Below are 15,788 nucleotides of genomic sequence, written 5' to 3'. Positions count from 1 at the left end.
ATGTAATTGGGTTGTTTTGAGCCACAATTCTATCAACTCCAAATTCTTCAGATTTTTAACCTTTAGGAAACACTCCAACTGAATCTAAAGTTTATGCCATGTTTAAAGTCAATTTGTTTTATTCTATCCTATTAATTTATGTAGGAAATGGATGAAAATTGACAAATATGAGGAACTGGCTTATAATTAATTAGTTTATTCTAAGGGATTGGAGCAAGAGAAAACTTATGCCTCATATTCCCAGTTACAGCCTCTTTCTCAACATTTTTCTTTTACTAATATATATACAAAAAATTACAGACTTGCCTTGTGAGGTCGAAAATAGAGATACAGGCTGAGAGGAAGAGGAAGAAACAAAGGAATCTGAAAGAAAATATACAGCGTGAGAATTTGACAACTCACACAGGAATTTTAACTCGAGCTTTTTAGATTTTTTTTTTTGGCATAGCTCCATAATTTCATTGGATTTAAGCGAGATGGGAAAGAAACCCAGATGATCATTTCCAATTACTGTGTCACACACTTGCAAAACCTTACTTTCAAGATGCATTTCTGTAAGTTAACCATATATCAATTTTTAATAAAATAGTCTCTTTCAAAGGAACCTCTAGCTTTTTTTTTTTTTAAATACATGATAATCTTAAGGGGCCAGAAAGGTTTAGTGTAGTAATGGGCTTGCACTGCACACAGTGAATCTGGATTCAACCCCGAGACACTGCTTATGGTTGTCTCAAGCCACACCAGGAATGTTACCTGAGCACAGAAGCAGAAGTAAACCCAGAGTACCACCAGGTGACCCAAAAACAAAACAAAAATAATTAAAAGAAAAAGTATAACCTCAAAAACCAACTCAGCAAGCTGGAGCGGTGGCACAAGCGGTAAGGCATCTGTCTGCCTTGGTGTGCTAGCCTAGGAAAAACTGTGGTTTGATCCCCTGACATCCCATATGGTCCCCCAAACCAGGAGCGATTTTTTAGCAATAGCCAAGGAGTAACCCCTGAATGTCATCAGGTGTGGCCCCAAAACAAAAAACCAACAAAACAAAACAAAAAAACCAACTCTGGGGAAAGGGAACAACAGTACTTGCAGACTAATGGGTAACCAGCTTTAACCATTTTCAACTTTTTGAAAATGGTCATTTGAAGTTAGTCACTAATAAGAGTATTTGAACGTATACAGTGGCATATTGGCAAAGTTGATCTTGAGTACTTTTAAAAATCAAACTTAGTCATTAGAAAAATAGTACCAGAAATCTTTCATTTTTCTAAAATTATACCCAGCAAATTTGTCGTTATATATCAAAATGTAAAACGAAAACATTTTCCCAACTTCTTACCCCATGTTTCATAATCTTCAGTTTTTTAGTTTTATTTCCACAAACTGATCCTATATTTATATATGTGTAAGTACAGCTATATGGGGATTGTAAACATTAGGAATGAGCTATATGGGTATCACTAGAATAAGGCTAAGCTAAATAAACAAATTCAAGCCATGGAATACTTGCTGCTATAACTTGATTATATGCCATAACATGATTACATATATAAAACTGCAGTTGAGGGCTGGAGAGATAACATGGAGGTAAGGCGCTTGCCTTTCATGCAGAAGGATGGTGGTTCGAATCCCGGCATCCCATATGGTCCCCCGTGCCTGCCAGGAGTGATTTCTGAGCGTGGAGCCAGGAGTGATCCCAAAACCAAAACCAAAACAAAAGCTGCAGTTGATACTATAAATTTAAAACTCATAATGATAGAATTGAATACAGGATACCATCACTATGGGTTAAATGATAACAAAAGAGATCAAAGAGGATTTAGGGACTAGAGAAATAGTATAACCCACCAGGGTCTCATCACCCATTGCAGCACCAACCACAGTCGATGTAGTCCAAAAACCCAAACCAAAGTAAATAAAAAAAACCCACAAAATGCTGAGCAGATCGATGGAGAGATAATACACTGGTTAGAGGTTCTTTGCACACAATCACAAACAGCATCTCAGTCTCCAACAGGACAGAGAGTGTCTAGGGCTAACAGGAGTGATCCCTAACCACAAGGCCAGAAGCTTAGAGTCCAGCCCAGTGTGGTCCCAAGACTTTCAGCCCACCCTGCCAACGATTACAAAAAATTTAAACACTAATTAATTTAAAAGTGACTTTGTGGGACCGGAGAGATAGCATGGAGGTAAGGTGTTTGCCTCTCATGCAGAAGGTCATCAGTTCGAATCCTGATACCCCATATGGTCCCCCGAGCCTGCCAGGAGTGATTTCTGAGCATAGAGCCAGGATAACCCCTGAGTGCTGCTGGGTGTGACCCAAAAACCAAAAACAAAAAAACAAAACAAACAAAAAAAAAGAATAATTCAAAATGTTCTTAAATAAAGATATTATTTAAAAAAAAAAAAGTGACTTTGTATTTTTAGAGTAAGATTTACAGGAGATACACAAAGACAGTATAGTTTCTTCATATTGAATACTCAGTCACACTATTAATATACGGTACCACAACTGTTGAACTAATGTTGGTGATTAAATACACCCATCCTTCATTTGGCTTTCCTTTATATTTCCCCTCATGCCTGCCCTTTTACTGTTCCAAGACCTCATTAAGAATGATATTATCCAGGCCCGGAGAGATAGCACAGCGTTATTTGCCTTGCAAGCAGCCGATCCAGGACCAAAGGTGGTTGGTTCGAATCCCGTGTCCCATATGGTCCCCCGTGCCTGCCAGGAGCTATTTCTGAGCAGACAGCCAGGAGTAACCCCTGAGCACCGCCGGGTGTGGCCAAGAAACCAAAAAAAAAAAAGAATGATATTATCCAGGACCAGAGCATCTAAGGTAAGGCGTCTGCCTAGGACAGACCGCAATTCTATCCCCGGTTGTCCCACATGGTCCTCTAAAACCAGGAGCGATTTCTGAGAGCATAGCCAAGAGTAACCCCTGAGTGTCCTCCCCCCCAAAAAAAAGAATAACATTATCTTGGGGCCAGAGAGATACCACAGCACTGGGGCATTTGCCTTGCATGTGGCAGACCCAGGAAGAACCCAGTTCGATTTACAGCATCCCATATGGTCCCCCAGTCTGCCAGGATCAATTTCTGAATGCAGAGCCAGGAGTACCCCCTGAGCGTCGCTGGGTATGGCCCAACAACCAAGCAATCAATAAATAAATAAAAGTTAAAAAAATAATATTGGGCCGGCGAGGTAAGGCGTTTGCCTTACATGCAGAAGGACGGTGGTTGGAACCCCAGCATCACATATGGTCCCCCGAGCCTGCCAGGAGCGATTTCTGAGCGTAGAGCCAGGAGAGCCAGGAGTAACCCCTGAGCGCTGCTGGGTGTGACCCAACCCCCCAAAAACAAACAAACAAATAAATAAAATAAAAAATATAAGATAAAAAAAAATATATATAAGATAATTCTAGGGGCTGAAGTAATAATACATGGGTAGGGCATCTGCCTTTCAAGTGGCCTACCCGAGTTCAATCCCCAGCTTTCCATATTGTCCTGAGGCCTCAAGGAGTAATTTCTGAGTGCAGAGCCAGGACTAATCTCAAGCACCACCACGTGTGGGGCCCCCAGCTCAAAAACAGAGGGGACAGAGGGATGGATAGCACAGTGGGTTGGGCATTTGCCATACACACAATTGACCTGGGTTCAATCCTCAATATTCCATATGGTACCCTGAGCACCAGTGGCTTGAAGTAATTCCTGAGCACAGAGCCAAGAATAATCCTTGACTGCCTCTGGGTGTGGATCCAAAACAAATGAACAGAAAAAAGGATAACATTATCCTAACATTATTTGTTTTTTTTTTGTTGTTTTTATTTTGGGACCTCACTTGGTAGTGCTCAGAGGTTAATCCTGTCTCTAAATCAAGGACTGATTCTGAGTTCACTGCACTGCTAGGTCTAACATTACATTTTTCACACTATATCCTTAGCCTTTTTTGGGGGGTTGGGGAGGGGAATAAGGGGGAGAGGCCAGAGGCCACCTTCAACATAAAAAACCTTGAAACATCATAGAGTAAATGAATTTTTAATCTCTGAGGAAAGTAAGCAAAGCTCCTGGTGCAAAAGAAAAAGTAATCCACCAGAAGCCAAATAAATCCAGCAAAGGAAATCGAAAAAAAAAATATTGTAAAAACTCAACTTATAAAATCACCTGCAAGCAGCTGACTCTAATTTAATCCCTGGTGCCACATATAATCCTGAGAGTCACTAGGAGTGAGCTCTGAGTACAGAGTTGGGAGTAAGCCCAAGCACCACTGGATATGGTCTCAAAATCAAAAATAAAACCTGTACATTTCAGGAAGGTTCAATTTCCAAATAATGTTCAAGATGTGGCAAATAAAATTTCAATACTTATTTGGAATAAGATGAACATTAAACTTATTTGAACATACTTTAAAATCTCACATTTCAGGGGCCAGAGCAATAGACAGCACAGTGGTAGGGTGTTGCCTTGTACACAGCCAAGGCGGGACGGACCCAGGTTTGATCTCTGAGAGCAGAACCAGGGGTCACACTGGGCAAGCGCTCAGGGGTCACTCCTGGCTCTGCGTTCAGAAATTGCTCCTGGCAGGCTTGGGGACCATATGGGATGCCGAGATTTGAACCACCGTCCTTCTACATGCTATCTCTCTAGCCCCAAGAATCTGACATTTCTGATATTTCAGACCAGAGTCCCTAACTGGAGTTGGGTTTCAAACACAAAAAAATGTGGCATTTAATTTTTTTTTTTTTTTTTTTTTTTTTTTTTTGGTTTTTGGTTTTTGGGTCACACCCGGCAGTGCTCAGGGGTTATTCCTGGCTTCACACTCAGAAATTGCTCCTGGCAGGCACGGAGAACTGTATGAGATGCCGGGATTCGAACCGATGACCTCCTGCATGAAAGGCAAATGCCTCCATGCTATCTTTCCGGCCCCCATTTAAATAATTTTTTAAGAGACTTTTCTAGATTTTCACTACAGGAAAATATCTTGAGTCCAGAAGTAAATAAAGCTAGTAGTAAAAAGAAGTATTTTTTAAGCATCTTTTACAGCTATTACTTATTTCATATGTATTAAGATACATATGTGAGACTGGAGTGATGGCGCAAGCGGTAGGGTGTCTGCCCTGCGCTCGCTAACCTAGGACGGACTGCAGTTCGATCTCCGGCATTCCATATGGTCCCCCAAGCCAGGAGCGATTTCTGAGCACAGAGCCAGGAGTAACCCCTGAGCATCACCGGGTGTGGCCCATAAACAAAACAAACCCAAAAAAAGAGACTTAATGTAAGAGCTTACATAAATACTCGCTTCAGGACCTTAATGATGTGACACCTTCATAGGATTTAAGTTTTTCCAAAGCTTAAATTCATTTTACAAAATTTCCAAAATGCTTTTGAGGGGTTCTTGGCTGACTCCTGTCTTTGTGTTCAAAGATCACTCCTGACAGTGCTTGGGGGTCCATATGCAGTGCCACAGGATCAGCTGTGGGCAAGGCTAGTACTGAGTGTAAGGCACTTGCCCTGAAAGTGACTGACCCAATTTAATCCTCTGAACTGTATATGGTCTCCTGTGCACATCCAGGAGCAAGCCCTTAAACCAAGGCTCTCAAACTCAATTTACCTGGGGGGCCGCAGAAGGCAAAGTTGGGGTGATCCTTAAGTGCAAAGTCAGTAGTAAGCCTTGAACATTGGGGGTGTGTGACCCAAACAACTAAAACAGAACAAAACAAGATTCCTCTAGGGCAGGGCCACAAATGACCTGCGGGCCGTGAGTTTGAGACCCCTGCAACACTGCCAGGTGACACAAAACTCAACTATATATTGAACAGTCAGGATGATAGCTCAATTGCCTGGTGTGAATGATTTCATTATGGGAGGCTTAAGTTCAACCCTCAAATTCTTTTTTTTTTTTTTTTTTTTGTGGTTTTTGGGTCACACCCGGCAGTGCTCAGGGGTTATTCCTGGCTTCACGCTCAGAAATTGCTCCTGGCAGGCACGGGGGACCATATGGGACACCGGGATTCGAACTGATGACCTCCTGCATGAAAGGCAAACACCTTACCTCCATGCCATCTCTCCGGCCCCCAACCCTCAAATTCTATGATCTCTTGATTATAGCTCAAAAGGCCCGATGCAACCTGAACAGCTTCCAAGCACCACCAGGCTTTTCCCTACCACAGTCATTCACAGAAAGATAAAAAATACACGAAGGTCTACTCTGTGCCATCTCCATGCAGCAGGGACAGAACAGGGCCAGAGGCAGACAGAGGGTGGGTGGTAAGGGCCAAAAGTAAAACTCTCTAGTAATATATATTTTATTTTAGTTTTTGGAACATACCAGGCAATGTTCAAGAGTTCTCCTGGCTCTGCACTCAAGAATTCCTCGTGGCAGTGCTCAGGGGACCATATGGGATGTTGGAGATTGAACCTGAGTCAGCTGCAATCAAGGCAGGTGCCCTATCCACTGTACTATTGCTGGAATATATATTTTAGTGTGGACAATACTTAACTCTCAAATATAGTAAGAGTTTCACAAGTGGTAAGAAAAAACAGGGGCCGGAGAGATAGCATAGAGGGAGGGCGTTTGCCTGGCATGCAGAAGGACGGTGGTTCAAATCCCGGCATCTCATATGGTCCCTCGAGTCTGCCAGGAGCGATTTCTGAGCGTGGAGCCAGGGGTAACCCCTGAGCGCTACCGGGTATGACCCAAAAACAAAAAACAAAACAAAAAAAGAAAGCAGAAGCCTGAGATGTTATCTTTCTGTGACATTAGATGGGGAGCACAGAAAAAAAATCCAAAGAGGGTGAGCGTGTAAGTAGCTGCAAGATGTATACGGAAAGCGAGTTCTAGGCAGAGTCAAATGAACAGCAAGTAAGATTCGAGGTATCGGAGCATTCTGAGGTTGAAGGACAGTAAAAAGTCAGGGAGTGGGGTGAGCCAAGGTCAGAGAGTCTAAAGTACCATAAGCCCTCCATTCTACAGCATTTACCCTATTATGGGTAATGCTACAGTAAGCGAAGGAAGACTTTGTCTGGAGTGACAAATTCTTATATCTTTCACAGGCTTGTGAAGAACAGACTGGAAGAGGGGAAAGAAGTTCAGAGATGAGATAAAAGGCAACTGCAAGGCTGGGAAGATAGCTCAAAGGAGTTATGTGCCACTGTGGAAGTCCCAGTCTTGACCCTCAGCACTAGAGGCTCCTGATAATCCCTGAACACTGCCAAGTACAAAGAAAGCCTTCTTAGCCCAGGGTCAAAGTAAAGATCTGAAAGTCTTAAATTAACAGATGGTAAATATTCAAGCCACAACATGAATATCATAAATGAAACAGGAACAGAAAAGTCCTGATAAATGAATCCTAGAACACTCTAAATGTCACAAGGGTATTAGGGGAAAAAATAGCAACAAGGAAGACACTCTAAGAACAGGCTAGAGCTATATAGCACAGTGAGTATGGTGTTTACCTTGCAACGGTTGGATCCCCAGCACTCTATACGATCCCCCAAACCTACCAGGAGTGATCCTTGAACACTGTCAAATGTAGCCACAAAATCAAACCATAAAAGGAAACCCTGGGGCCGGAGAGATAGCAATGGAGGTAGGGCATTTGCCTTTCATGCAGAAGGTCATCAGTTAGAATCCCAATGTCCCATATGGTCTCCGGTGCCTGCCAGGAGCAATTTCTGAGCATGGAGCCAGGAGTAACCACTGAGCACTGCCGGGTGTGACCTCCCCCCCCCCCCCAAAAAAAAGGGGAAACCTCCAAGAACAGTCAGAAGACCTTGAATATGGCATGGTGGTAAAGTACACGCCATGCAGGAGAATTAGGGTTTATTTGCTCACAGCACAACCAGGAGCTTGAGAGAGAGATAGTGTAGTGACAAGGGCACTCGACTTGCACTAGAGTCGAGTTGGGTTTGATCCCTAGCACCAACCACATATGGTACCAAGCATCACCAAGGAGTGACCCCTGAGGGCAAAGCACTGAGCACTGTCATGAGTGGCCCCCAAACAAAATATGCAAATCAAAGAAGCATAAAATCAGAAAGAAAATTAGGGATTTCCATGGGATGAGAGTGATGAATGACAAACAACAAATATGGGGTTTCTTTGGGAGGTGAGGAAAATTTTCTAGAACTAGTGGTGATAGTTGTACAACATAGTTTTCATACTAAAGTGTTGCTTTAGATTTAAATTTAAGCATGTACTTATTATTTACTTAGGTTTTGGGGCCACACCCAGTGAGCCTGGGAAAAGAAGCACTGGGATTGAATTTGGGCCTCCTGAAGGCAAAGCAACACTCAAGTCAGTTGAACTAATTCTCTAATCCTTAAATTTGTTGTGAGGGTGATATATGATGGGGAATTAATTAAATCCATATGTCCCAGCACATCTAAGGCATGTGTATCTAAGGCATGTGTTTTTACTACTGAAGCCACATCCCTAGCTCCTAAGCACTTTTTTTTGTTTCTGTTTTGGGGCCACACCCGGTGATGGTCAGGGGTTGCTCCTGGCTATGTGTTCAAAATTTGCTCCCAGCTTGGGGGATCATATGGGACACCAGGGGAACGAACTGTGGTCTGTCCAAGGTTAGCACGTGCAAGGCAAATGTTCTACCACTTGTGCCACTGCTCCGACTCCACTCTAAGTACTTTTTAATATAGTGACTTTGGGGCCAGGAAAATAAGATGGCCAGAGCCCGGAGAGATAGCACAACGGCGTTTGCCTTGCAAGCAGCCGATCCAGGACCAAAGGTGGTTGGTTCGAATCCCAGTGTCCCATAGGGTCCCCCGTGCCTGCCAGGAGCTATTTCTGAGCAGACAGCCAGGAGTAACCCCTGAGCACCGCTGGGTGTGGCCCAAAAACAAAACAAAACAAAACAAAACAAAAATAATAGGATGGCCACCATGAGTTCAATCTCTGGCATTCCATATGGTCTCGAGCTTGCCAGGAGTGAGCCTTGAGCACCACTGAGTGTGGCCCCAAGTTCAAAACAAACAAAACCCCAGAATATATGTAGTGATTTTTGTCATGTAAATTAAATCTTAATTAAAAAAATGAAAGGGAGATAAAGTAGCCAGCTATAGGGGCCAGAGAGATAGCACAGAGGCAGGGTATTTGCCTTGCACGCAGCTGACCCAGTTCCAATCTCCAGCGTCCCATATGGTCCCCAAGTCTGCCAGGAGCGATTTTTGAGCACAGATCCAAGAGTAACCCCTGAACACCAACAGGGTGGCCCCAAAACCAAACCAAACAACAACAAAAAACTAAACAAAACCAAAAGTAGCCAGCTATAAAAAGATGAAATCATTCAATTTACTGCTACATGAATGGATTTGGAAAGGGGGCTGGAGAAATAGCACAGAGGTAGGGCTTTTGCCTTGCAAGCAGCCGACCCAGGACTGACGTGGGTTCGAATCCGAGCATCCCATATGGTCCCTGTGCCTGCCAGGAGCAAGTTCTGAGCACAGAGCCAGGAGTAACCCAAGCGCCACTGGGTGTGACCCAAAAGCAAAACCAAAAAAAAGAAGAGGAGGAACAGAGGAACAGACACAGAAACATCTCACATGTGAGACATAAAGAAATATAGTAAAGGAATAACAAATAATCAAAGGCAATGAAAATGAGAAGGTTGGGGAGAAAAGGAGTATAATGAAGGAACTCTAAAAGGTATAGTGCTGGAATGCTTTTCTTTTCTTTTATTTTTTTGGTTTTTGGGCCACACCCAGTAACGCTCAGGGGTTACTCCTGGCTATGCGTTCAGAAGTTGCTCCTGGCTTGGGGGACCATATGGGACACCGGGGGATCGAACCGCGGTCCATCCAAGGCTAGGGCAGGCAAGGCAGACCTTACCTTTAGCGCCACCGCCCGGCCCCTGGAATGCTTTTATAAGAAACCCTACAATTAGGGACTGGAGAGATAGCACAGTGGGGTAAGGTGGTTTGCCTTGCATGCAGCTGATTCGAACAGATGGTGGTTCGAATCCCAGCATCCCATTTGGTCCCCCGAGCCTGCCAGGAGCGATTTCTGAGCCTAGAGCCAGGAGGAACCCCTGAGTGCTGCCGGATGTGACCCAAAAACAAACAAACAAAAAAAACAAAGAAGCCCTACGATTAACAATATTGATACCACATTGACTAGAACTAAATTAAAATTTAAAGACTGTTAGAAATTTAAAAAGAAAAGAATCAGAGCAGGAGAGACAGAGGAATAGACAATAAGAGCATTTCTAGTAGGGGTCGGAGAGATAGCATGGAGGTAAGGCATTTGCCTTGCATGCAGAAGGACAGTGGTTCGAATCCCAGCATCCCTTTTGGTCCCCCGAGCCTGCTAGGAGTGATTTCTGAGCGTAGAGCCAGGAGTACACCCCTGAGTGCTGCCAGGTGTGACCTCCCCGCAAAAAATTAAACAAATAAAAAAGAGCATTTCTAGTAGACCAAAGGGGGAAAAGTTATTTAGGGCAGGAACGATAGCACAATGGGTAGGGCATTTGCCTTACATGCGGCAGATCTGGGTTCAATCCCAGGCATCTCAGACAGTTGTCTGAAAGCACCAGGAGTAATTTCTGAGTGCAGCCAGGAGTAACACAAGTGCCAGAAGAAAAAAAAGACTCGAGAAGTATTTCAGAGGGTATGGCACTTACATTGCATACCAGTTTCCATACCCAGCAACCCAAACACCCCAGCCCGCCAATAGTGATCCCTCAGCTCAGAGCCAAGAATAAATCCTTACAACAACAACAACAACAACAGCAACAACAATAACAACAAGACAAAGTCTTCAAAGGCTAAAGAGAACTTAGTGGGACTGGGATGCAGTCCTGGCTTGAACCCTTTAATCGCCTAAGGACTGCCAGGAGTGATTCCCAAGCCCTGTATAGCTAGGTGTAATCCTAAAACAAAAAATTGAGGATAGAGTGATACATTTTACCAAATAGCATAGGGCATTTTACTGAGGACTGGGTTTAACCATGTGGAAAATAACTGGTGGCTGGCATAAATTCTGTAAACACTAGAGCAGAGGTCTCAAACTCAAGGCCCTCGTTTTGTGGCCCTGCCCTAGAGGAATCTTTTTTTGTTTTGTTTTGTTTTAGTTGCTTGGGTCACACCCCCCAAATGTTCAAGGCTTACTACCGACTTTGAACTCAAGGATCACCCCGACTTTGCCTCCTGCGGCCCCCAGGTAAATTGAGTTTGAGACCCCTGCACTAGAGTAAAAAGACATCTGGCAGAGGAACCACTGAACCAGAAATTGAGGTTCTTAATTCAAGAGGACAACTGAACCACATTTTATCAGTTTCAATTTATTTTTTGGCCACACCAGGCGGCACTCAGGGATTACTCTTGGCAGGCTTGGGCCATATATGGGATGATGGGAATCAAACCCGGGTTGGCTGTGTACAAGGCAAATACCATCCTGCTGTACTACTGCTCTGACCCCACAGTTTTAGATTTTTAAAAGGGCCAGGAATAGAGTTCAACAGTACAGCACCTGCCTTGCTTGAGTAAGGCCCTGGGTTTGATCTCTGGCACCACACACGCACACACAAAACTGGAAAAACATCAACACAAAAACATGTATTTTAAAGAGCTATGTGTAGATCTGAAGAACTAAATTCAATGACTCCCCTAGTTTTTTTCCCCTCTATTAGTCACAAACCTTGGGGCTTATCATGTATTTATCTCATTCCTCATCTGTAAAATAAGAGTCACACTGCTCTCCAACTACTATACAGATAAAATATGAGCCTTTTTTTCTTTTTTCCCCTTTCTGGTTTTTGGGCCACACCACACCTAGTAGTGCTGGGGATCGAATCCAGGCGAGCCCAGGCAAGGCAAATGCCCTACTTGCTCTCTGAGGGTTAGGGGCAGGAAAAGCTTGTGGGCAGTATCAGGCCATGCTCAGGGCTTGCTTCCTCCTGCTCTGTACTAAGGCATCACTCCTAGAGGTTCTTGGAAGACCCCATGTGGTGCTGGGATTTAAGCTGGATTGTTCGGAAGCCAGGACCTTAGAATCTCTTGACCCCCTACCTAGTCATCTGTTTTACTTAATCTACCATGGCACCTAAGAGAGAACTTGAATGGATGCAATCATGTACTAAATTAACTTATGTATGGGCACAGCTTATTAAACAAATTAGAAAAAATAGAAACCCAAATGTCTACTTCCTGTATAAAAGAAGCTCACCAATTAAATGCTTTCAAGTAGCAGAACAAAAGAGGCTTACCAATGAAGAACATAGGAAAAAGTTCACATGTCTCTCCAGGTTAGGTTCTGATGACACATTGAGGAAGGGGGAAAACCAATTAAAGAAATAAGTAATATATATGTTAGGGGCTATAGTGATAGTACAGTTGGCAGGACACTTGTCTTGCACGTGGCCGATTCGGGTTCAATCCCCGTATCCCATATGGTCCCCTGAGCCCTCTAGGAGTAATGCTTGAGTGCAGAGCCAGGAGTAAACCCTTGAGCACCACTAGATGCGGCCCCACAAAATCAACAACAAAAAAAAAATTGGGGGGCCACATCCCATGGTGCTCATAAATCACTCCTGGCAGGATTGGGGTACCTTATGGGGTGCTGTGGATCAAACCCAGGTCCATCCGAGGTTGGCAGTGTGCAAGGCAAATGCCCTGCCACTGTGTTTTTTTGTTTTGTTTTGGTTTGGTTTTTGGGCCACACCCCGAGGTGCTCAGGGGTTACTCCTGGCTGTCTGCTCAGAAATAGCTCCTGGCAGGCACGGGGGACCCTATGGGACACTGGGATTCGAACCAACCACCTTTGGTCCTGGATCGGCTGCTTGCAAGGCAAACGCCGCTGTGCTATCTCTCCGGGCCCACCTGCCACTGCGTTTTAGCTCTGGCCCTATTTCTTTAAAATTTAAGACACTATCACAGAACGAAAGATATGGCTCAATGCAAGAGAATATGATTCGTATGTAGAAGACCTGGGTTTGATTCATAGTTCTGCAAAAAGAAATTAAAAAAAAATATATAAGTGGCTGGAGAGTACTGCAGATAGGGCGCTTGCCTTGCACTCAATGACCCAAATTCAGTCCTCTGACATATATAATTCCCTGGGCCTGGCTAGGAAAGATCTCTCTCTGAGGGCATAACCAGGACTGCACGGCGCATGCACACGCAAATGCACACATACACACACAGGGCTACATGTTGACAATCACTGTCTTCTTTTTTTCTTTTCTTTTTTTTTTTGTTTTTGGGCCACACCCTGTGACGCTCAGGGGTTACTCCTGGCTATGCGCTCAGAAGTTGCTCCTGGCTTCTTGGGGGACCATATGGGAAGCCGGGGATCGAACCGCGGTCCGTCCTAGGCTAGCGCAGGCAAGGCAGGCACCTTACCTCCAGCGCCACCGCCCGGCTCCCTTACAATCACTGTCTTCTAATGAAAGACAGAAATGCAAATTCTATTTGGTATTTAAAAAGATTCTCTTTGAAATCACAGAACATGCCTTATATCAGTCATAGCCATGTAGTACAAAAACTCCAATGATGCAATCACAAGCAATATTGAATATAGCAACTTAGCATATGCTTTTTTTTTTTCAAAATACTTTTAGCATACCTTATGAACCACAATGATTGATAATGATTGTTAAACACAAACAGAACAAAAATCTGGCTTCCAATAATTCCCACGTAGTAATTATCTAGAAAGAATTACAGTCAGGTTGATATTTTTTGGAAGTATGCAATATAAATTTGCCACAAACAATAAAGTCTCACAAAAACCATAAGATAAATAGGGGCCGGGCGGTGGCGCTGGAGGTAAGGTGCCTGCCTTGCCTGCGCTAGCCTAGGACGGACCGCGGTTCGATCCCCCGGCGTCCCATATGGTCCCCCAAGAAGCCAGGAGCAACTTCTGAGCGCATAGCCAGGAGTAACCCCTGAGCGTCACCGGGTGTGGCCCAAAAACCAAAAAAAAAAAAAAAAAAAAAAAAAAAAAAAAGATAAATACAATAAATATGCACAGACAATTATTTATTTGGAGTCTCTTATGGCTCAGAATGATAAAAATGGTAACTGTGAGGCCAGAGCAATAGCACAGCAGTTGGGCATTCGCCTTGCACGTGGCCAAACCTGGATGGTCCCTGGTTCAATTCCTGGCATCCCATATGATCCCCTGAGCCTACCAGGAATAATTTCTGAGCACACAGCCAGGAGTAACCCTCGAGAGCTGCCAGATGTGACCCAAAAAACAAAACAAACAAATAACAAAGGTAAATTGTAGGATAATGATGAGTCTAAAGAGAAGTCCCTTTCTATAAAACTTTTTTTTTGGAGGGGGGTTTGGGCCACACCTGGCTCTGTGCTCAGAAATCGCTCCTGGCAACCACGGGGCAACCATAGTCTGTTCTGGGTCAGCCGTGTGCAAGGCAAGAGCCCTACCACTGGGGACGGTGAGGTGGCACTAGAGGTAAGGTGTCTGCCTTGCAAGCGCTAGCCAAGGACGGACCACGGTTTCGATCCCCCTGCGTCCCATATGGTCCCCCCAAGCAAGGGGCAATTTCTGAGCGCTTAGCCAGGAGTAACCCCTGAGTGTCAAACGGGTGTGGCCCCAAAAACCAAAAAAAAAAAAAAAAAAAAAAAAAGAGCTCTACCACTGCTACCTCTGCAAAACTCTTGGTTCAAACAAAACTGGACAATTTAACTGTCCCTTGTCCTTCAACGATTCATCAATTCCTCCACTTACAAACTTCAATTTACAAACCTTTGAAACATGGATGAAGCAGGTGACTGCTATATCTAACATGTAATTTGCTCACTGCATAATACAATAGAAGCAATGCTAGTTTTATTTTGTTTTCAAGCTATCTCTAGAACTAAAATAAAATAATAAAAACACTGATGGTTGGGTTGGAGAGACACAGTAAAGCAGTGAGGGTGCTAGTAAATTACACAAGTTGAGCCAAATTAAATCCCTGGTCCCAAGCCCTACTATGAGCCCTACCTGAGTGCAGAGCCAGTAGTAAGCCCAGAGCACATGGGTGGCCCCCCAAACAAACAAAAGCAACACCACCAAAAAACAATAAGAAGCACAACAACGGGGGCCAGAGAGATATCATGGAGGTAAGGCATTTGCCTTGCATGCAGAAGGATGGTGGTTCGAATCCCACCATCCAACATGGTCCCCTGAGCCTGCCAGGAGCAATTTCTGAGCATAGTGCCAGGTGTGACTCAAAAACCAAAAACAACAACAACAACAACAAACAAACCTTGTTGGGGAGCCAGAGTGACAGTATAGTGGGTAAACTGTGTGCCTTGCCTGGGACAGACTGGTTTTGATCCCCAGCATCCCATGAGTATTTCTGGGAGTGGCCAAAAAACAGGGGTGTGTGTGTAAATAAAAATCATCCAAGTCACATGATTTATAGATTGATTTGACCATGATTTGCCACCTGGTGGTCCTCAGAGTTTACTGCTGGCTCTGCACTCAGAATTAATCTTAGCAGTGTTTGGGGACCTTATGGGATTCTGAGGAAATCCAACCCAGGTCAGCTGTGGTTTGATGTGAAAGGCACACAGTACAAGTACAAGCACCCTACCTGCTGACCACTCTTATTACCCTCACAATCCACTTCTACTTGAAAGAAACTTTAAAGTGATCATAAGCAACATACTAGGGCCAGCATGCGGCAGAAATATTTCAGCATACCAGTATCATGCCAAGAGATCTACTAAGCATCCTGCCTCTCCTATCTTAATAGACAGTAATGAAAAAGGCCAAAGCTGAAAAGGACTGTTTTAGAAAGAAGGAAAAGAGACAGGAGCTGTAA

General features: G+C 44.0%; 1 protein-coding gene across 4 annotated transcripts in view; it reads right to left on the bottom strand.

The window, feature by feature from the left end:
* The window catches only part of RTN3 (reticulon 3), a 54,977-nt gene that overhangs the window by 34,762 nt on the left and 4,427 nt on the right, over positions 1–15,788 (bottom strand). For 3 of the 4 annotated variants that reach the window (XM_049779590.1, XM_049779591.1, XM_049779592.1), the window contains exon 2: positions 307–363. The exons of the other annotated variant lie outside the window; for it this stretch is intronic. In XM_049779590.1, coding sequence (XP_049635547.1) covers positions 307–363 — 57 coding nt within the window. The remainder of the gene's footprint in view (positions 1–306; positions 364–15,788) is intronic. 4 annotated transcript variants of the gene reach the window in all.

The sequence above is a fragment of the Suncus etruscus genome, chromosome 9 (genome assembly GCF_024139225.1).
Source record: "Suncus etruscus isolate mSunEtr1 chromosome 9, mSunEtr1.pri.cur, whole genome shotgun sequence".
Lineage (NCBI taxonomy): Eukaryota > Metazoa > Chordata > Mammalia > Eulipotyphla > Soricidae > Suncus > Suncus etruscus.
Note: the sequence above shows the minus strand (reverse complement) of the source record. Positions and strands in the feature narration are given on the sequence as shown.